Source organism: Sus scrofa, chromosome 6 (assembly GCF_000003025.6).
Source record: "Sus scrofa isolate TJ Tabasco breed Duroc chromosome 6, Sscrofa11.1, whole genome shotgun sequence".
NCBI lineage: Eukaryota > Metazoa > Chordata > Mammalia > Artiodactyla > Suidae > Sus > Sus scrofa.
Genome location: NC_010448.4, coordinates 140524 through 162144, shown reverse-complemented (window position 1 = coordinate 162144; position 21621 = coordinate 140524). Strand labels below are relative to the sequence as shown.

Genomic DNA, 21621 nt, shown 5'->3' with positions numbered 1-21621 from the left:
GACTGCACAGAGGTCCCCTCTTCCTTTTTCCCTCAGCTCCCAGGGTTTAAAAGAAGATTAAATGCCAATTTTGTTTCTAGCCGTGCCCACGGCATGTGGGAGTTCCCGGGCCAGGGACTGAACCTGTGCCACAGCTGTAACCGGAGCCACAGCAGTGACCGCCACAGGATCCTTACCCTGCTGAGCCACAGGGGAACTCCTAAATACCAGCTTTTTTAAAAAGAACGTTTGCTTTTGATTTAAATTAGGACTTTTGTGATTAAGGAAAAATCTAGAAAATGCAGTCCCCTTCTTTACCATTGTGAATAAAAAATTAATCAGGAGATGTGAGAAAGAAGTTGAATTTTTTTTTTTTTTTTTTTTTTTAGGGCCTCACTCTTGGCATATGGAGGTTCCCAGGCTAGGGGTTGAATTGGAGCTGCAGCCGGCAGCCTACACCCCAGCCACAGCAACTCGGGATCCGAGCCGAGTCTGCGACCTACACCACAGCTCACGGCAACGCCAGATCCTTAACCCACTGAGCGAGGCCAGGGATAGAACCTGCAACCTCATGGATACTAGTCGGATTCGTTTCCACTGAGCCACGATGGGAATTCCAAAAAGCTGGAAACTTTATTCGAGCCACATTTGAGAATTATGACCTGGGAAGAGCATCTAGAAAGCTCTGAGGACAGTTCTGCCCATTAGAAGTCAATCGGTTATGGCAGTTTTTTACGACAGAGGGCTGGACATCAAATGACGTATTACTGACACTTGGCACAATCCAGATCTGAGCTCCTGATGCTGGAGCTGGGAAAACGTGGCTGTTGGTGGCTGAACAGGCATTCCTGCCATGTGGGCGGGGCGGGGGGGCGGGGGGGTGCAGAAATGCAGGTCCTCCGGGCACAGCGAGGGGCGAGAGGCCCAAGGGCAGAGCGGCTGTTGAAATTTTTCTTGTCTTGCCATGACGTAGGAATTTTATTTCACACCATCTATTTTTTTGCTTTCTGGGCCTGCACGTGCAGCGCATGCAGCTTCCCCGGCCAGGGGTCGAGTCTGCATCGTCATGGGCCCGCGTCGGGTTCCTAGCCCGCCGAGCCCCAAGGGGACTTCCTCTTGCCCCCGGTCCTGAACAGCGGGACCCCGCGGGCCCAGTTCCCGGAGTGGGACGTGCGGCCTCCGCGTCGGCTGGGGGTGCGGCCTCCGGCTGCCGTGCGCCTCCGGGCCGCAGGCGGCAGCAGCGGGCGGCGGCGGCTGCAGCGCAGCGAGGGCGCGGCCACCATGTAGCGGGGGCGGTGGCGGCGGCGGTCAGGTGAGCGCGGGGCGGGAGGCGCGGGCCGGGGCCCGGGGCGCCGGCCTGGAGCCCGGGGCGGGGGGGCTCTCCCGCGCGGACGCCGGGGCCCCGGGACCCGCCGAGGCCCCGCCGGAGCGCACAGCGGGACTCTGGGCCGCCAGGCCCCTCCCCGGGTGGCACAGGGGGCTGGTGACCTCAGCTGTCTCCACCCTGCTCCGGCGGGGTTTGGTGGACGCGGCCACCCCAGGTGACACTGTCACTGCTTCCGGCTGTCGACACGCGTTGTCGTAGGATCTGTGAGGCCCGGGGCGTGGGGGGGTCCCCGAGACAGGGCCACCCTGTGCTGGGGGCCGGGCCAGTCTGTGAAATGGGCGGGGGGCGCAGGGTCCTGGGCGTGTGTGTTGTTGTTGTGGGGGAAGGGTGGGGCTGTCCTCCTCGAGGAGGTGGCGCAAGGCTTCGGTGACTCAGGCTCCTTAAAGGGACAGTAACACAGGCCCTGCGCCCGGAGCGGTCCCGGTGGGCCTCCTTCCAGGTGTGAGCAGGTAGGAGCCCGGGAGCCCCTGGTGGCAGCAGGGGTGATGACAGGACCTCTTGGAGCCCGGCGCCTGGGTGTGGGAGGCTGATGCAGGTGCCCCAGAGCCCTGGGCTTCATTCTGAGGTTTCCTTTAAAGCAAAGTCAGTGGAGTCCACACCCCCAGAGAGGCGGTCTCTGGAGGGGGCCGAGGACTGGTGTCCTTTCCTCTGAGTGTCCACCTTCCTGCCTGCCCCTGGGAGACCCGGCCTGAATTCCGGGTGCAGGGCTTGTTGTGGGGCGTGCCTGGTGGGGTGGTGAGGGTGGTGGTGCTTCCTGCAGAGGCAGCCCCCACGCCCTCATTGCTGGGCCCATGTGTCAGTGGCCTCCTTCTGCCCTGGACTGTGCACTTTGGCAGGGGGGAAGCAGGCTGGGAGAGATGGGCAACCCCACTTCTCTGCCCTCCTCGGCCTCCACATCCCTGCTGACTGCCCGTGGCGAGGTTAATGAAAGCTGCTTTTCCTGAAGGAACTGGAGCCCCAGGAGCCCTGCCGGGAGTGGGGAGGTATTCCTTCTCAGAGCTTCTCTGGCCATTTATGTATTTTTAATTTAATTTAAAAAAATGTTGGCTATGGCCTGCAGTGGTAGCTTTTTTTGATGTGGGCTCTCAGTTCCCAGACCAGGATTGAACTTTCAGGGAGAGGGCTGGGTCCTAACCATGAGGCCACCAGGGAACTCCCCTGGCCATATTTTAAAATGCTGGGAGGTTTCTCAGGGGAACCCCCCCCGCCCCCCACCTCAGTCTCCTGGGGTCGGGCTGCTCGTCACATGGTGTCAGACACAGTTTCCTCTACAGCGACTTTGGGTTTTGGGCTTCACTGCCACATATGCCAGTCCTTTTAGTTCTGCCCCCACTCCGGGCGGGAGGCAGTGTGTTTTCCCTTATTTATGGCAAGAGACAGCATTGAATCAGGCCAGTCTGATTCTTAATATTGACGTTGATAACAGCAGATGGCAGCTGGTATTTATTTTTGGCCAAGGTACTGAGAACTTTGTACTGACGAATTTAATCTGTAACCCTGTGCGGTGAGGACTTATTTTCCCCATTCGAACATGAGAACTCCTAAGCAAAGCCAAGCGTTCCCTGGTGTCTCCGTGGGTTGAAGATTTGGTGTTGTCACTGCTGTGACTTGGGGTTTCTGCTGGGATGGGGGTTCAGTCTCTAGCCAGGGAATTTCCACATGACATGGGCATGGCATCAAAGTAAAAAAATAAAAAGAAAAGCTAAGAAAGGTTTAGGCCTTTGCCCAAGGTCACACAGCTTGGAGCTGACGGAGCTGCGATTTGAAGAGGGGCCATTTGTCTTATTACCATAAGGCTCTGGGCGTTAGCAGTTCGAGTCTGTTTTGGCCGCAAGAGTCAGAAATTGTCCTCCCAATAACAGTGGTTTAAACAGGAGTTTATGCTTGTCTCACTTGAATGAAGCCGGGAGATTTGCATCTCAGGGCTTCTGTCTCACAGCCCAAGGTGGCTGCTCCAGCTCCACCCTTTACATCTGCATCCCAGGCAGCAAGAGGCAGGGAAAGCTCAATAGGGGCAGTCCTACTACCTTTTAAGAAGAGTTCCCAGAAGGCTCAAAATCTTTTTGTTCACATCCCATTGGTCAGAACATAGTCACATGACCACATCTAGCAGCAGGGAGCTGAGAAATCTTGAGATAAGTGAAAATTCAGTCTTCTCCACTATCAGAGAAAATCCAGACCTGGAAAGTCATTAAAACAGTGGGAACAGGGAGTTCCCGTCCTGGCGCGTCGGAAATGAATTCGACTGGGAACCATGAGGTTTCGGGTTCGATCCCTGGCCTCAGTGGGTTAAGGATCCCGTGTTGCTGTGGCTGTGGTGTAGGTCGTAGACTCGACTCGGATCTGGCCTTGCTGTGACTGTGGTGTAGGCTGGCAGTTGTAGCTCTGATTGGACCCCTTGTCTGGGAACTTCCATGTGCCATGGCCACGGGTGCAGCCCTAAAAGCCAAAAAAAACACAACAACAGCAGTGGGAGCAGGGAGTGCCCATTGTGGTTCAGCAGGTTAAGAACCCAACTAGTATCTATGAGGATACAGGTTCGACCCCTGGCCTTGCTCAGAGTGTCCAGAATCCAGTGTTGCCTCAAGCTGTGGTGTAAGTCACTGAAGGTGCAGCTCGGATCTGGCGTTGCTGCGGTGTAGGCCGGCAGCTGCACCTCCGATTTGAACTTACATATGCTGCACATACAGCCCTAAACAAAAAAACAAAACAGGAATTCCCGTCGTGGCACAGTGGTTAGGAATCCGACTAGGAGCCGTGAGGTTGTGTGTTGGATCCCTGGCCTTGCTTGGTGGGTTAAGGATCCCGCGTTGCTTAGGTTGCAGATGCGGCTCGGATCTGGCGTTGCTGCGGCTCTGGTCTAGGCCGGCGGCTACAGCTCCCATTCGACCCCTAGCCTGGGAACCTCCATATGCCGTGGGTGCAGGCAGACAGGGGTCATAGGACTGCCTCTTATAATCGTGAATGATCCAGACTCACGAGGAAAGCAAAACCCACTGCAAAGCTTTAAAAACATCCCCGCCACCTCCTGGGAGCTCTTTTCACCCTGGGGACTGAGGGCCGCTCAGGAATGTGGCCTAGCTGGTTGAGTTGGTCCCCTTCCTCCCTGTGTCCGAGGCTGCTGGGCTCTGGCTGGGGGAAAGCAGTGCCAGGCTGCAGACCAGGCACTTCCTGCCTCTTGCCTTGGGTCCCGAGGTGTGGGCTCAGGCCCCGTGGGGCATCAGCCGGAACCCAGGCCGGTGAAGTGCCAGCCTGGCCCGCACAGTGACTCACTAGCATCCATGGGGGCCTCGTCACGGGGCTCTGGCCAGGCGGGCCCTGCCCAGGGCCACAGTGCAGGTGACAGAGCCCTGATCCTTGTGCTGGGTGGGTGGCAGGTTCTCTGGCAGGAAAGGAGCCCCTTGGGTGGCCAGGCAGCCCTGTTGCTCAGGCCTTTCCTCCTGCAGTGAGGCAGCAGGTGGGGTCCCAGGGACTGGTGCTGGGAGGCAGGGTTCTGGTTTCTGACTCTCTGACCACCCCCCCCAGGTACCCCCTCAGCAGATCACCCAGCCCCTGAGGGGGTGGGGCCCTGGGGCCTGGGGACAGGGCAGAGGATGGAGCTGTGGTGGGCAGATATTCCGCCCTGAGCCTCCTGGGGGAGTGACAGGGGCCAAGGGTCCCCTCTGAAACCCTGGGAGGGGAGGGGAGGGGACAGGGAGCCTGGGAGCTGGACGCCCATCTCTGCTCACCCCACAGGTGGGGTGCTATGGAATATGATGAGAAGCTGGCCCGGTTCCGGCAGGTGCACCTCAACCCCTTCGACAAGCAGCATGAGCGGGGGGCTGGTGAGGAGGCCCTGGACGCCAGAGCCGGAGGTGGGTGCGTGGCGGAGGCCTGTGCGTGTGGCTTGACCCTGGGGCGCCGGGCGCTTCCTCCGTGGCGCGGGGAGCGGGGAGCACGCTGGCTGTTCTACCCCGTTAGGAGGAACACTCCTGAGGGCGGGATCTGTGACTGTCTTGTCACCGCTGTGTCTCAGGGCGCAACACACAGCAGGCACTCACCCTGGGGACTCGGGGGCGTGAACGGGCACTGGATCTGCAGGGTGAGAGGTTAGGAGCTGGAGGGGCCTGTGCAGAGGTCCAGGCCCATGGAGGTCCGGAGGTCCCGGGGCCCAAGCCTCAGGGAGAGCCGGCAGGGTGAGGGGCCTGGGTGTGCACAGAGGGGCCTGAATCCACGGGGGCCCAGGAATTCTGCTGTGTGGGCTTCAGGCGGCCTTTCCCGCATCCACGTCCCACGCAGGAGCCTGTGCCGTAGAATTCGAGCGCAGCTTCTGTAATACAGTTTTGAATGGCTCCCTGTCTGCACAAGCACAAGGCTTCCTCTGCGAATGCAACAGAACTGAGGCCAGCACGGGCCCTGCTGCCCGCAGCACCTCCTGTGCCCCCCACCGCCCCCACTCCTGTGGCTGAGCCGCCTGACTCTCTGCTGCCCTTCCCACCAGAGGCCCTGCCTGAGCTGCCCCCTGGGGAACCGGAGTTCCGCTGTCCAGAGCGCGTGATGGATCTCGGCCTGTCCGAGGACCACTTTGCCCGGCCGGTGGTAAGGTTCGGGGTCCACAGGCTGGGGGAGGGATGAGGTGCCCCAGAGCGTGAGGAGCCAGCCATGTCCTCATCACCCCCTGCTCAGGCTATGTGATCCCTGGTTTCCACCCCCAAATCTGCTTACTTGGGGGGACATGCCAGACCTGGGGTTTGGGAGCCTGGCCTGCTGTTCCTCTCCCTACGTGCCAGTTCCTATGGAGCGTGTGTGGCAGTGATTCTACCTGGGGCCCCAGGCAGCCCTGTCCCCATGGTGTTGGGGGTGAGGGAGGGAGGGGGCAGCGGCCTGCCCACCCCGCACCCCCAACCCAGTGAGGCCGGGCCCCTTTTTCTGTGCTGTGTTTTCTTCCATGGAAACCTCGCTTTTTTTTTTTTTTTTTAATAAAAAGGCTCTATTGATTGTTTTTTAAGTTTCAAATTTTTTCGTTTTATGTGAACTGTCCCCAACTTTTATTTGGGAGAAACATTAGAATAACATTCAAATGTGACTTAAGTCCTCATGTGCTGTTCATTTTGGAGTTTGTTTTTTTGTTTTTTTTGTTTTTTTGGCTTTTTAGGGCCACACCTGCTTCATATAGAGCTTCCTAGGCTAGGGGTCCAATCAGAGCTGCAGCTGCCGGCCTACACCACAGCCACAGCAACGTGGGATTCGAGCTGCCTCTGTCACCTACACCACAGCTCACGGCAACGCCGGATCATTAACCCACTGAGTAAGGCCAGGGATCGAACCCACAACCTCATGGTTCCTAGCCGGATGCATTTCCACTGCGCCACAGTGGGAGCTCCTTGCTGGTCATTTTGTATCTGGCCTTCCTGCTTTATTTACACTCTGCCGACACCCATGTCTATTTCATTTATGTGTTTACATCTTTTTTTTTTTTTCTTTGGCTGCACCAGCGGCACGTAGAAGTACTTGGGCCCGGGATCGAACTTGTGCCACTACAGCCGCTGCAGTGACAATGCCAGGTCCTTGATCCACGGAGCCCCAGGAACTCCTGCTGCATCTTTATTATGCCATTTCTGAGCCCCTCCTCCTCCTCTGGTCTCCAAGCGGGGTCTCCTCTCCGCTTTGCCTGGTCTCTTGGAGCCTCTGGGTGCTGGGGGAGGAGCCTGAGAGCAGCCCCAGCCCCCAGCTTAGACACCTGGCCCGTCTCCTTTCCCTCCAGCAGGGGCTTCGCTAGGCCCCACCCTGGGTCACTGAGAGTGGCTGGGCCCGGGGACAGGGGTGCTGGGGTGTCTCTGAGAGGCCGCGTCCTCTCCTTCCTGACATGAGTGTCATTTCTCTGCTTTCACCCGAGAGGAAGCTCTGCAGAAGTGAAAGGGACACAGAGGGCGCTGGATTTCTAAAAGAAGGAAGTTGTGTGTTTTTTTTTTGTTGTTTGTTTGTTTGTTTTTATCTTTTTAGGGCCGCACCTGTGGCATATGGAAGTTCCCAGGCCAGGGGCGGAATGGGAGCTGCAGGTGCCGGCCTACACCACAGCCACAGCAACGTGGGATCCGAGCCGTGTCTGCAACCTACACTGCAGCTCATGGCAGCGCTGGATTGCCGACTCATGGCGCGAGGCCAAGGATCGAACCCACATTCTCATGGATACTAGTTGGATTCGTTACTGCTGAGCCACAGTGGGAACTCCAAAAAGGAAGTTGTGTTTGAAAAACTTCCTGATTTCCATCTCTGGAAGCCCCTGAGTGGCCTCTGGCCAGGTCCAGGCGGGGGCAGCTGGCGTGGGGAGGCCCCTGCCCCAGCCACAATCTTCCCTGGCCTCGGGCCCTGCGTGACATCTGGCCGAGCGAGGGGCAAGGAGGTCTACTCTGCGCCCAGCGGGCTCCGGGGCCAGGCCATTGAGGAGGGCACGCAGGCACCTGACTGCTGGCTCCCTGCCCGGGCAGGGCCTGTTCCTGGCCTCTGATGTCCAGCAGCTGCGGCAGGCCATCCAGGAGTGCAAGGAGGCCATCCTGGAGCTTCCCGAGCACTCGGAGAAGCAGAAGGACGCTGTGGTGCGGCTCGTCCACCTGCGGCTGAAGCTCCAGGAGCTGAAGGTGGGTCCGGCCTGCCTCCTACAAGGCAGCCGGGGCTGAGGGGCGGAGGTGAGGGCACCCAGGAAGGTGGGAGAGAGATGGGCCCCCGGGCCCGGGCAGGCTGCTTCTCTGCTCATTGCATGTGGATCAGCCAGTCCAAGGTCATGCGTCCACTCATGGAGCAAGTGGGTGAGGGAGTCCCACCTTGAACCCCTCGAGCCAGGGGTGGGGGTGGTTTCCTGAAGGCGACAACGGGAGGGGCCGGAATCCCAGGTGCTGCTGCATCCTGCAGGGCTCATCCTGGGAATTTACAAATTAGAATATTCAGTTGAACGTAGGTAAGGCTATGGTGTGGGGTAAGACACCCCAAAATACAGTGGTTCAAAGGAAGTGGACTTCCTTTTACTCATGTGGAAATACTGCAGGTGGCCCAGGCCCCACGTGGCAGCTCTTGGTGCTGGACAAGCCAGGGCCATCTCTTTTGCTGCTCTGTCAGTTCCTGGCGAGTCCAAGACTCCCCCCACCCCAACATCTGCCTTTGCGCGGAGCCAGCAACGTGTGAAGGGCAGCAGAAGCCCTGCCACCCCTGCTCTCGTGGCCTTGGCCCTCACGAGGCCCCGGGGCAGCTCTCCGCACCAGGGATGCTGGGGGAGGCGGTCCAGGCCTGACGCATCTCCAGGGGGTTCTCTTGTGAAGGTCTCGGGGCGGGGCCTGGGGCAGAGTCATCACCTCAGCTCCAGATGCCGCCTGGGAGAGACGGTCCGCCCGGCTCCCCCGGCACCCCTCCCTGCCTCCCACAGGACCCCAACGAGGATGAACCCAACATCCGAGTCCTTCTCGAGCACCGCTTCTACAAGGAGAAGAGCAAGAGCGTGAAGCAGACCTGTGACAAGTGCAACACCATCATCTGGGGACTCATTCAGACCTGGTACACCTGCACAGGTGAGCGGGGCCAGGCCTGGTACACCTGCACAGGTGAGCTGGAGCAAACTGCTCCTGGGGGGCAGTCAGGTACTCACCCAGGGGGGGAGGGTGAATCCCCCTCAGAGCTCTCAGTTTCCCAGGCCCTGTGGCGTCCGAGGGCTCAGGACCCAGAGGCCTGCCTTCACCAGGCTCACGTCCACATACCACATTTCCATTCAAATGTTTTTTCTTTTTCTTTTTCCTTTCTTCCTTTCTTCCTTTCTTCCTTTCTTCCTTTCTTTCTTTCCTTCCTTCCTTCCTTCCTTCTCTCTCTCTCTCTCTCTCTCTTGCTTTCTTGCTTTCTTGCTGTTTTTTGCTTTTTAGGGCTGCACCCACGGCACATGGAAGCTCCCAGGCTAGGGGTGGAATCGGAGCTGTAGCAGCTGGCCTCCACCACAGCCACAGCAACTTGGGATCAGAGCTGCACCTGCAACCTGCACCATGGCTCATGGCAACACTGGATCCTTAACCCACTGAGCGAGGTCAGGGATCGAACCTGCATCCTCATAGATACATTTCTACGAGCCATGACGGAAACTTCCTCAAATTTGAGTTTGAAGTAAATGACTGGCTTCTCAGTTGTATTATCCACGTTCCACGTGCTCAGGAGCCACATGGGGCTGGTGGCTCCCCTGCTGGACAGGGCAGGAAAACACTGCCATGGTTGCACACCTTCCCGTTGGAGGTGCTCTTCTGGAAGAGAAGTCAGACACAGTGAAGTGGTAGCTGGACTGTACGGCGAAGAACAGTAAGGAAGGAGAGACGGGATGGGTGCTACTTTAGGGTGGAGTAAAAAGGCATCCTGCGGAATCCCCGTCGTGGGACAGTGGAAACAAATCCCTGGCTCCCCTCAGTGGGTTAAGGATCCAGCGTTGCCGTGAGCCGTGGTGTAGGTTGCAGACACGGCTCGGATCCCGCATTGCTGTGCTGTGCCCTGGCCTAGGCTCCAATTAGACCCCTAGCCTGGGAATCTCCATAGGCTGCGCAGGTGCGGCCCTAAAAAAAAAAAAAAAAAAAAAGGACAAAAAATATAGGGCATCTTGTGACATTTAAGCACAGACTTGGGGTGTATCCTGAAGGAATGTACCTGCGGGCGAGTGGTCTGTGCAAAGGCCCTGGGGTCAGTGCGTGTCCAGTGCCTCCAAGAAGCAGCAAAGAGCAGTGTGGCTGGAGCACCGTGGCTGGGAGGGGGTGTGGGAGAGGTGGGTTCAGATGGCCAGGGGTGTCTCTGTAGGTACACCAGGGCCATGAGTGGGCAAAGACCTACTCAGCTTTTAACGCTGGCCGTGAGCAGAGGGTGGGGCGTTGGGATGGGACAGGGCCACGTACAGCCCTGGCTGAAGGGCTGGACGTGGGTGTGAGAGGCCATGGGGCTGGCGGCGCCGGTGTCGATGGCCTCAGTGGGTGGAAGGCTGGAGCAGTCCAAGGTGGGAAGGGGGGTGGGTTTGCTAAGGAGGAGCTGAACTGCATTTAGACACTTGGGTTTGATGCCCTTTGGGCATCCAGATGGGAATGGCAGGTAGGCCCCACACTTGTGAGGCTGGAGTTGGGGGGCAAGGTTGCACGACATCCAGGGCCAGGCTCAGGTGGGAACCTCGGGCATCTTGGACCTGCTACGGTGTCGGGGCTGCAGGATGACCCCCCTTCTAAGAAGCCTGTTGTTGGTCCTCCCCCCGCCAGGGTGTTACTACCGTTGTCACAGCAAGTGCTTGAACCTCATCTCCAAGCCCTGTGTGCGTTCCAAAGTCAGCCACCAGGCCGAGTACGAGCTGAGCATCTGCCCCGAGGCAGGGCTGGACAGCCAGGACTACCGCTGTGCCGAGTGCCGGGCGCCCATCTCCCTGCGTGAGTGCCCAAGCGAGCAGGGCGCGTGGGGGCGGCTGCAGCCAGGCAATGAAACGGAGCCTGGCTCCCGCGCGGACCCAGTCCTGCTCCTTCCTTGGGAAGTGACGTCTTTCCACTGCCCACTCAAGCTGACTGGGGCTCGGGCACGGAGCACCTAGGAGTCCCTGCAGGGCTGGGCTGCACTCGGCCACCCAGGTGTGGCTCCCTTGTCACCGAAAACCCACCTACGTGGGAAAATCCCATGACGGGGGCTGTGTATCAGGCCTCCTTCCCAGAAACAGACTCACGGGAGCTCCCGGGATTAACTTCATGGGATTCCTCAGCAGCCCCATGCGGGCGTCCCGTCATCGTCCCCTTTTACTGGTGAGAAAGCCAAGGGGAGCAAGGCGCCCTGAGCCAGTGGGCTCTCGGGGCTTAGAAGACGGTCCGTCAGGTCTGGAGCCGGCGGGCCCCTCGCTGGCGCTCCTCCGCAGGCCCGTGTGGGTGCCGCTGGGGGAGGGCCTGAAGCTGTGGGTGGGTGGGTGTGGCGGGGACCCTGACTTTGCAACCCCCTGCCCACTCCGTAGGGGGTGTGCCCAGTGAGGCCCGGCAGTGCGACTACACTGGCCAGTACTACTGCAGCCACTGCCACTGGAACGACCTGGCCGTCATCCCGGCGCGCGTGGTGCACAACTGGGACTTTGAGCCGCGCAAGGTCTCGGGGCCGGGGGGGGGGGGGGGGAAGAGTGCGGGGGGTGGTGCGGGGTGGCGACGGGGCGGGGACGGGGGAGCTCCTGGGGCACAGGGCACGTGATGGGGGTTGGGGCGGGAGGGGAGGGGCCGTGGCCTGCGTGGGGGCGGGGCGGGCTCCGGGGCCGCGGCGCCGGCGGTGCCATGTGTCCTGCCCACAGGTGTCCCGTGGGAGCATGCGCTACCTGTCGCTGATGGTGTCAAGGCCGGTGCTGCGGCTCCGAGAGATCAACCCTCTACTGTTCAACTACGTGGAGGAGCTGGTGGAGATCCGGGTGAGGCTCGGGGGCGGGGGGCCGCTGTACACCTGCTCCCGCTCCCCTGCTTAGGTTGAGCTGGGCCCATCCCCTCTTCTTTGCTTAAAAGTCGATAAAGCTGTGTCCAGTCACAGTGTCATGCAAGGCTCAGAGGCAGTTTGAAATTTTCTAGTCGCCACATAAAAAAATAAAAAGCAGGTGAGGTTACTTTTAATGACGTCTCGCTGAACCTAGCTAGCATGGCCATTGCTGAGGTACTGAGCATTGCTCTTCTCCGCTGTGCTCGTCCTTGCTGCCCAGTGTGCATCCCAAGTCAGCCCAGCCATGTCTTTGTGCTCAGGGCTGCATGCGGCTGCTGGCCGCGCTGTCTGCCACTCAGCAGGAGCCGGGGTGGGGGCAGGCAGGTGCGAGTGCCTGGGGGGGTTGGTCAGGGGCACTGGGCTTGACCGGAAGGAGGCTGAGGCCACGGCGCTGAGGGTGGCTGGGGTTTGACCGGGCACCCTGGATGCAAGCTCAGGTGTGTGAGGCTGGGCTGGGGTGGAGCAGCTGCTGACAGAGGCCCTCAGAGTCTTGCCCGGCCTGGAAGCTGTGGCCAAAGCTGCGGCCAGTGCTTGAGCGTGGCTGGAGCACTCAGATCTGGGACTGTCCTGGAGGACGGGCAGGCACCTCCGGTGCCTACTGACCCTGAGGGCAAGGTGAGGTAGCTTCCTGCAAAGCCCTGCCCCGGCCCCCAGGGGCCCTGCATGGCCGGCCTGGACGGGTCGCCTACCTGCCCCTCTTGTCCACAGAAGCTGCGCCAGGATATCTTGCTCATGAAGCCATACTTCATCACCTGTAGGGAGGCCATGGCAGCACGGCTGCTCCTGCAGGTCGGAGCCCCCCGGAGGGGGAGGAGGGAATGGGCGAGGGGAGGCGGGAAGCAGAGACCAGGGCCAAGAGGAGCTGACTTGCTACCTCTTGCCTTTAGAAGGTCCCCACACTGTCCCAGGGGACACTCAGTCTGTCCTGGTGGCCTCTGGCCCTGAACACAGCGGCAGGTGTGGTGGCTCCGTAGCCTTGCTGTGCGTCTGCACGGCGTGCACGGCCGCAGGCCTGCCCGGGCAGGGGTGGCCGTAGAATACACTTTTCCAGGCTCACCTAATTATCCGTTCAACAGACACTCCCTGGGTGACCGCTGTGGGCGGGCAGGGCGGGGGCAGTGTGCAGAGCGCGGCCCTCGGGCTGGGCAGAGAGAAGCAGCGCCTGGCGGGGTGGTGGGGTGTGTGGCCAGGGTCAGCAGGGCAGGGGCGCGGGCGCAGGGGCGCAGGCCCCGGGCCGAGGCGGCCGTGGGCCGGGGGAGGCCCTGCCCAGCCCTGGGGCTCACGCCACTGGGCCCGCAGCTCCAGGACCGGCAGCACTTTGTGGAGAACGATGAGATGTACTCGGTGCAGGACCTGCTGGACACACACTCGGGCCGCCTGGGCTGCTCGCTGGCCGAGACCCACACGCTCTTCGCCAAGCACATCAAGCTGGACTGTGAGGTGGGCCCCGCCGCGGGGCAGGTGGGAGGGTCGGGGAGCAGGCCGGAGGCGCCCCGAGAGCAGGCCCTGACCTGCCACCCTGTCCCCAGCGGTGCCAGGCCAAGGGCTTTGTGTGCGAGCTCTGCAGAGAGGGTGACGTGCTGTTCCCTTTCGACAGCCACACGTCCGTGTGCGCCGACTGCTCCGCCGTCTTCCACAGGTGGGTGCCCCCCCCACACCCAGGCCACCTGGCCGGTGCCAGGGCTCTGTCTATAGATGTCTGGGCCTTGGTCTTGGCCGCCTGGTCCCGAGATCCCTCTGCCTTGATCCTGAGGGGGAGTTAGACGCTGATGTGTGAGTCTGAATTGAAAGTTCCGCTGGGAACTAGCCCCCCCGGGCCAGGGAGGGGTGCAGCCCAGCCCCCGCGGGCCTGCCCGGTCCAGCTGGCTTCCCTCCCCCCCGGGACTGAGGCTGAGCTGAGGCCCGAGATTCCTGCACTTGCTAGTTCCTGTGACTCCCTCAGACCTCCGTGGGCTGAAAGAAATACTAATATCTTTGTTTAAGGACTTGGGTTCAAACAGCTTAAGCATTTATGTTTTAAAGACTCGTGGTGGGAGAATAATACACATAAATGGGAAGAAAGGTATTTTCATTTTTTTTTTTTTTTTTGGTCTTTTTGCTATTTCTAGGGCCGCTCCCATGGCATATGGAGGTTCCCCGGCTAGGGGCCGAATCGGAGCTGTAGCCACCGGCCTACACCAGAACCACAGCAACGCGGGATCCGAGCCGCGTCTGCGACCTACACCACAGCTCACGGCAACGCCGGATCGTCAACCCACTGAGCAAGGGCAGGGACCGAACCCGCAACCTCATGGTTCCTAGTCGGATTCGTTAACCACTGCGCCACGACGGGAACTCCCTATTTGCATTTTTTAAGGGACAGTTACAAATATGTGTGCACTTGCTGGGCCCACACAGCTTCTCACACCGACTCAGCCTCCCCCCGGCCCGCCCTGTCCTCGCTGGGTCTTGCCTGGCACCTGCTGTTTGTCACAGCAGCCGCTGACCCCCATGTCTGCAGAGCTGGAAATGCGGCCACAGTAAGGACGCAGCAAAAACTCTTGTTGAGACTGTGATCCTCTGAGCCAGCAGTTTTCGTGGTGTCTGACGTGTCACCTGGCTATGCCCCCTTCCAAACCCTAAAGTGGCCATGGGGACCGTGTGCACAGGGGCCTGGGTACAGGCTCTGCAGAGCGGTGACAACAGGTCAGTAGGTGGAGTCTCTGAGACCTGTGAGCAGAAGCCACCTCACCTGGTAACAAGGTGATGGGTGGGGCCCCTTGGGGGGCCCACCTGGAGGTATTGGAGCACCGGACGACCCCCCTCACCCCAGCTTTTACCCTTAGGGATAAACTGCATCAGTTTCCCTGTCTGTAGAGGGGTTTGGGGACCTGATGGAACGAGCTTGTGAAGACTCAGTGGTAGAATTTTACATGCAGAGAGCCCTGCCCCTGGGGACTGACCCCCTGTCCCCGCCCCTCCTGGACCGACCTCCTGTCCCTGCCGCTTCCTGGACTGACCCCCCCCCCCCACCGCGCGCGCCCCCATCCCCGCCCCTTCCTGGGACTGACCCTCTGTCCCTGCCCCCAGGGACTGCTACTACGACAATTCCACCACGTGCCCTAGGTGTGCCCGCCTCACCTTGCGGAAGCAGTCACTCTTCCAGGAGCCCTGTCCGGACGTGGACGCCTAGAGCAACAGAGCCCCTGCCAGCCTGTCTAAGGCCCACCGTGCTGGTCATTGCCAATGTCAAGGCGTTTCTTGTGCTCTGGAGACCCTAGGGTCTGGCTTCTGGACCTCTCCCCACCGCTAGGCTGGCACCACAAGGACCAGCATCTCCCTGGCGCTTTCGGGGGCCTGGGGTGGCTGTGCCTGGCTGTTTCCCGGGGGAGCTGCTGGGAGGCCCAGATCTCCCCCTGCCCCCCATGGCAGGGCTTTAAGGTAGGGGAGGGGAGGCGGCTGTATCTCATCTCCCTTTGGCCACAAGCCCTCCACACCCCTGGGGCAAGGCTGCTGGGCCTTGGCCACCCTGGACATCCCGGAGGCTTCCAGGGAGTGGCCGACAGGACTGAGGATGCCAGCTGCACACAGTCAGCCTTGGCCTGTGTTTCACCTGCGGTGGCTGGTTTGGGACCCACCCGGAGGCTCCCTCCGCCCCCACCCAGGCCCCTGGTGTCTTTGGGGACGTTGGGTTGTCCTGGCTGGGCTGTTCACAGCTCCTCCGAGGTCTCCCCTCGGGTCCTCCTCTGGCAGGGCCCGTCCAGGGGCGCTGGCTCTTCCCATACAACGTGGAAGGATGAGGGCCGCCTAGCTCTTAGCTTTGGATGGACTGGCCACCGCTCCCTCCTGGCCCGGCCCAGCCTACCCTGGTGCTCCAAGCTGGGCTGGGGCCTGCCCAGAGGGGCTGCCCTGCTTCCAGGTGGAGTGGTGCCTGTGCCTGGGAAGTCAGGGTTAGACAGGAGGGCTGCTGATGGCAGCTCTGGGACCAGGTTTGTCTGAGGGGCTGCATCCTTGCCAGGTGCCTGGGAGACCAACTGGGGCCCTTTGCTTGGGGTCCTGAGATCAGGCACCGGAAGGACACCTAGAGCACGGGGCGTGGGTGTGGGAGGTCCTGCTCCAGCTGGCCAGGACCCTTGGTGGTGGACTGAGCCACTGCCATCCAGTGGTGGAGCTGCATCTGCAGGGACGCTTTGTGCTCTGAAGACCCAGCTGCCAGGAGGCGTGTGGGAAGAGGCATGGATCCCAGCCTTTCCTGCTCTTCCTGGACCGTGCTTGGCTCTCGGCGCGAGTGGGTGACACACAGGTGGGGTGGGGGGCAGGGAATGCAGCCACATGAGTACCTGTGCTCTCTGCCTGGGAAGCCTGAGAGCGGAGAGGCCAGAGGCAAGGCCGATGCAAGGGCCGGGTCAAGACAGCACCACCCCTCGCCCCCTGCACCCTGGGGGAGCCCTCCCTGGCGGCCGCAGGCTGCGCCCTCCATCCTGAGCTGCCTTGGCAGGGCCCTGAGGAAGGCCAGCACCGTGAGGGTGGTCAGCAGCTGTCCCGCCCCGCTGCCCTTCTTCTCGGGTTGGGGGGCTCGGGGCTCACTGCCCTCTTCCTGCCCCTGGTCTGCACATTCCGCGATCATCACGGACCTACTGTTGGGAAGTTGGCTCTTCTTGAATTTACTGTGTCACCAACACGCTACCCAAGCTACAATCAGTGTCCACAAGAACTAGTCCACTGGCACGTGGCCGACAAAGTTGGCTTTATTTTTTAAACTGCCCCCTCATCATCTCGACGCCTTCCGGATGAGAAGTTCTTTAAGCGGCATCACGCGTGGGTCTTTGGGGTCCACGTCGTGGTGGCGAGGAGCCCATTGGTGTGGGCAGCACCCCATGGGCGAGCTGTGCGGTGGCGCTGCAGCCGGTCTCACGGAGTCTGTGCCCAGGACCGCGCGTGTGGTGAGCTGGGGACAAGGCTTTGTGCCAGCCCGCAGCCCTCCCCGCCCAGCGGGGTCAGATGCTGGGCACATCACACATGTGGCTGTCAGAGCCTCAGCCTCTGGTTCTTCTGTACGAGGCACTAAAGCACATCCCTGTTGGGGGTGTTTGGTTCCAGGGAGCCCTGAATGCGGCCTGGCACCCAGAGGAGGCTCACGAAATAGAAGCTGTTTTCCCGACAGAATCCTCCTTGTGGAAAACCCTCATTGACCCAACGTGAGCAGCAGAAAGGTGGCCAGTTGTGCAGGTCCAGGGCTGGCTCCAGAGAAACTCACTTCTTCACAAGCAGACCCACCGAGGGGGCCCTCAGGAGAGCCACGCATCTCCTCCCAGCTACAGCCCAGTCCCTGGGGGACGGGAGGGACAGGGACACAGGCAGCAGGGTGGGAGGTGTGCCAGGGCTGCGGTGTGAGCACCAGCCCCGACCTCGGGTAACTGAAGCTGCGCTCTGACTTCAGCTGGAGGATCCCGCCTTTACCCAGCCTCCTCAAGGTACGAAAGAGGAAGTTTCTTTTAATCCTTTTTTTTTTTTAGGGCCACACCCACAGCGTATGGAGGTTCCCAGGCTAGAGGTTGAATCGGAGTTGCAGCTACCCGCCTACATCGCAGCCACAGCAACGCTGGATTCTTAACCTTCTGAACCTGCGCGTCCTCACAGATGCTACTTTGGTTTGTTACCACTGAGCCACGACGGAAACTCATCTTTTAACCTTTTGACAAATTTAGGTTTACAGAAGTGTTGCAGAAACATGTACCCATCTCCTAGATTCCGCAAATGTTGGCATCTTGCCCCATTGGTTTTGGTCTCCGCACACACCGCTTCTTTTGAACCATCTGGCAGTGATGGCAGCCCTTTGCCCGATTCCTTCCGCATCGCTCCCCCAAGGCGCGCTACCGCACACGGCTGCTGGGCAGTCATCAGTCCGCGAGTTCACACTGACTGGGTTCCACCAACCCGTAACAGACCTCACTCAAAATCGGCCACTCGGGAGGTCCCGTCGTGGCGCAGAGGAAACGAGTCTGACTAGGAACCATGAGGTTGCGGGTTCAATCCCTGGCCTCGCCCAGTGGGTTAAGAATCCGGCATGGCCGAGGGCTGTGGTGTGGGTCGCAGACTTGGCTTGGATCCCATGTTGCTGTGGCCATGGTGTAGGCTGGCTACAGCTCCGACTGGACTCCCGCGCCTGGGAACCTCCATATGTCACGGGTCTGGCTCTAAAAAGCAGAAAAAAAAAAAAAAAGGACCTAAAAACACATTCAACACCGGGAGTTCTCACTCATGCTTCCAATTTCAAGACAAAATGATTCATTCTTTCCCTTTTCCTGTGTGCCGGGACAGTGACGGCCCCGGGCCCAGGGCACACGGAGCACTTTCCCCACGGCTGACCCGGGCCAAGGAGGCAGCAGCTCACTCGCAAGCATTTAGAACGCGTTTGGAGAGCTCTCTCCTCTGAAGCCTGAGGGCATCGTCAGGACAGTGCTGGAAATGAACGGGGGTGTCCCTCCCTCTTCACTGTGCATTTCCGATTCCTGTGAAATACAGTTCTGTTCGAACGTTCTGCTGCTTCCCTTCCCTGCTTCCTCTTTCCTCTTCTTGTGCAGTATGTTAACGTGGGTCCCAAAGTCAGAACTTTACCAAGGTACTCGGTCAGGCGGCTCCCTCGCTCCTGTACCCGTCTCTTCAGTCTTTTTTTTTTTTTCAGCTGCACCCATGGCATATGCAAGTTCCCAGGCCAGGGACTGAACCGGAGCCAGAGCTGTGACCTACACCACAGCTATGGCAATGCTGGATCCTTAACTCACTGCGCTGGGCCAGGGATTGAGCCGTGCTGCCACAGAGGCAAAGCCAGGTCCTCAACCCGCTGTGCCACAGTGGGAACTCTGACCCTTTCAATCATTTTTTTTCCCTTTCAGTTTTTGATTTCTCCTTCTTGCGCTCTCTGTACAAATGAGAAAGACAGGTATATGTCTTATTTTCCCTTTCTTCTGCAAAAGGCAGAATACTATACTACATTCTTCCATGTTTATTTTTCAATACATGGTACATCCTGGAAACCACATCAGTTGCGTTCTGTATTACTAGCGTAAAGTCATTTACATTCGCTATATTCCATTGTGTGGAATTGCCACCTCATATTTGATCGTCCTGGGGAGACTCTTCAGGCTGTTTCCTAGCTTTTGCTGGTACAACAACCCTGCAACAAATAACCTGGGCCTATGTCTCTCCTTCGGCGGAGGTGCGTTTTCAGGGTATAATCCTCCAAGTGGGATTGCTAAAACAGAGGAAATCTTTGGGAGTTCCCATTGTGGCACAGCGGAAACGAATCCAACTATATCCATGAGGAGGCAGGTTTGATCCCTGGCCTTGCTCGATGGATTACGGATTCCGCGTTGCCGTGGCTGTGGTGTAGACTGGCAGCTGTAGCTCCAATTCGACTCCTAGCCTGAGAACTTCCATATGCCGAGGGTGCAGCCCTGAAAAGCGGAAAAGAAAAATAAAGGAAGTCTTTTTATCTTGACCTCACTCAGGTATGTGGATGTTCCTAGGCCAGGGACCAAACCTGTGCCACAGCAGCCCCCAAGCCACAGCAGGGACAACGCCAGGTCCTTAACCTGCTGAGCCATCAGGGAACTCCAAGAAATGCTTTGTTTTTTTTATTAGTGTTTGATGCCCCCACAAGGGACGCACTGATTTGCGTTCCCACCAGCCAGGAATGAGGACGCCTGTCATCTTCGAGCCTCACCAAGAGTATGTAGTCGTACTTTTTATTACTGCCAATCTGACTGAGAAACGGTATCTGTGTGGCTTGAATTTGCACTTCACTGAGTGAGGTTAAACTTAGGCTTCAAGATCTAATTGACTTATTTATGAATTATATCTTTTGTCCACCTTTCTATTGGATTTTTAGTATTTATTTTTCTTTTCAATTTTCACGTATCAGGGATATCAGCTGATTTTCTGTGAGATATCTTCTTCCAGTGTGTCACTTGCCTTTGATATTGTTTGTAATATTTTATCTTCATGGAAAAGCTTCTTTCCTTTTTCTCTGGCTGCACTCATGGCATGTACAAGTTTCCAGGCTAGGGATCGAACCTGCACCACAGCAGCAATCCAAGCTGCTGCAGTGACAATGCTGGATCCTTAACCTGCTGCACTACAAGGAAACTCTTCTCATGGTTTGTTTTAAATAAGTTTTCCAAGATATTATTTCACGCAATCTTCTTAAAGCACATTTTTAAGTAAAATTTTAATGACAAAATGTGATGCTTTCAAGTGTTAAAATGAAAACACCAGAAGAGGACTCAGAGGCTTGGCTGGGCTTCCTCCCCAAAGTCCCAGAGACCGACCTCTGGTTAAGTTTGGTTGCACGCCCAGACGACAGCCTAGGAGAGCTGCTGCGAGCGCCACTCCTTCTCGCCGTACAATTCCCGTAGCAGTTTATTGCATCATTGATGGCATTTGAAACTTTTCGTTTCCACTCGTCATCAGGGCTGTGACTGGTAAGGACCTGTAAGCCGGCCTCGAAATGTGAGAAGGCTCGGACAGCTCCTGCGGGGTCAGCTGGCGCAGGGCCGGGGCGGCATCCGCGCTGCCCTCCTCTTCTGGTGGCTCCCGCTCCAGCTGCATCAGCTCCTCATTCGAGAAACCCTCCTCGTGGGACCGCAGCAGTCGCGCCACGTCAGCTTCCGCCACCTCTCCGAGAGCCACTTTGTCAGCAAGGCTCACGAGTTCCCTTGAAGCTGTGCGATGCTGTCTGCTTGGGAGCCGTTCTGGAACTGAACACACTCAGGCCACATCTTCTTCCACACACTGTTCATCGTGGCTGGTCTGAGCTCCTCCCAGGCTATGGCAATGTTGTCCACGGCATCCATGATACTGTAGTTTCTCCAAAACGCCCCGACCTCAGCAGTCTCCTCCCCATCTGTTGCTTCGAGGATGTGCTCAAAAGTCCTTCTTAGGTAATGAGCTTTGAAGGTAGACGCTATGCCTTGACCCACAGGCTGCATCAGGTTGGCTGTACTGTCACAAAGATACTCCACCCTTACCTTATCGGACAGATCGCTCAAATTTACTGGATGGCACGGTGCACTGTCTAAGATGAGCAGGGCTTTGCTGGCGAGGTTATTTTGGGCACAGTGTTTTTCAACGGCAGGGCAAAAAAAGCACGTGAACCATTCATGAAAGATGCTCCTGGTGGCCCAGGCCTTTTTGTTTGAGCGCCAGATTACAGGCAAATTGGGCTTGGAGTACCCCTTCAGAGCCCTGGGGTTTTCTGAACGGTACACTAACAAGGGCTTCAGCTTAAAGTCCCCAGCCGCGTTACCACCAAGAAGCAGCATCAAGCGATCCCTGGATGGTACAACCCACCGCTCGGTTTTCTCTTCCAACGAGAGACGTGTTCCCTCAGGCATTCTTTTCCAATAAAGCCCTGTCTCGTCTACATTAAAAACCTGCTGGGGGGTGTACTCACCCTCCTGGATGATGCTTTTCAATACTTCTGGGTACGGGTCTTCCTTGCCAGGAGCGGTGCTGGGCATCTTCAAGTGGGGCCAACAGTGGCGTCCCCTGAATCTCACAAACCACCCTTTACTAGCACTAAACGTCTCCGTCTGGGAGCTCGCACCTTGTTCACGCTGTAAGTCGTCGAACAAACTCTTAGCCTTCTCCTGAATAACGGAGACGCTCAGGGCCACGTTCCGCTGGCCGTGGTCTTCGAGCCACACACGCAACAATCGCTCCATGGTCTCCATGAGTGCGTTTCGGTGGCGGGTCAGCCGAGATGCTCGCAAGGGGGTGGCGATTTGGGAGCTCGCTTTGATTTT

The 21621-nt window shown here is 58.5% G+C and overlaps 2 protein-coding genes across 12 annotated transcripts in view; one reads left to right on the top strand and one right to left on the bottom strand.

The window, feature by feature from the left end:
• Positions 1209-21291, top strand: DEF8 (differentially expressed in FDCP 8 homolog). 11 transcript variants are annotated; one of them, XM_021097026.1, is made up of 13 exons: positions 1309-1815; positions 2203-2349; positions 5102-5220; positions 5847-5944; positions 7834-7983; positions 8763-8937; positions 10606-10770; positions 11337-11464; positions 11661-11774; positions 12545-12625; positions 13136-13276; positions 13366-13475; positions 14906-21291. In XM_021097026.1, the coding sequence occupies exons 2-13, from the start codon at positions 2291-2293 to the stop codon at positions 15006-15008; spliced, it is 1443 nt and encodes a 480-aa protein (XP_020952685.1). In that variant the 5' UTR covers positions 1309-1815; positions 2203-2290; the 3' UTR covers positions 15009-21291. The 11 variants fall into 11 exon arrangements, with proteins under 11 accessions (XP_020952684.1, XP_020952683.1, XP_013849739.1 ...); XM_021097025.1 differs by lacking the exons at positions 1309-1815; positions 2203-2349 and adding an exon at positions 1209-1291 and having other exon boundaries at positions 8763-8904; positions 13434-13475; XM_021097024.1 differs by lacking the exons at positions 1309-1815; positions 2203-2349 and adding an exon at positions 1209-1291 and having other exon boundaries at positions 12548-12625.
• The window catches only part of CENPBD1 (CENPB DNA-binding domain containing 1), a 6663-nt gene continuing 880 nt past the window's right edge, over positions 15839-21621 (bottom strand). The window contains 1 exon segment of the mRNA XM_021097032.1: positions 15839-21621. Coding sequence (XP_020952691.1) covers positions 20521-21621 — 1101 coding nt within the window. The 3' untranslated portion in view covers positions 15839-20520.

Coding starts and splice junctions, on each gene's coding strand:
- DEF8 (XM_021097026.1), top strand. CDS start 2,291: ATGAAAGCTGCTTTTCCTGAAGGAACTGGAGCCCCAGGAGCCCTGCCG. Junction 7,984..8,762: donor TGAAGCTCCAGGAGCTGAAG/GTGGGTCCGGCC, acceptor TGCCTCCCACAG/GACCCCAACGAGGATGAACC. Junction 12,626..13,135: donor CAGCACGGCTGCTCCTGCAG/GTCGGAGCCCCC, acceptor CTGGGCCCGCAG/CTCCAGGACCGGCAGCACTT.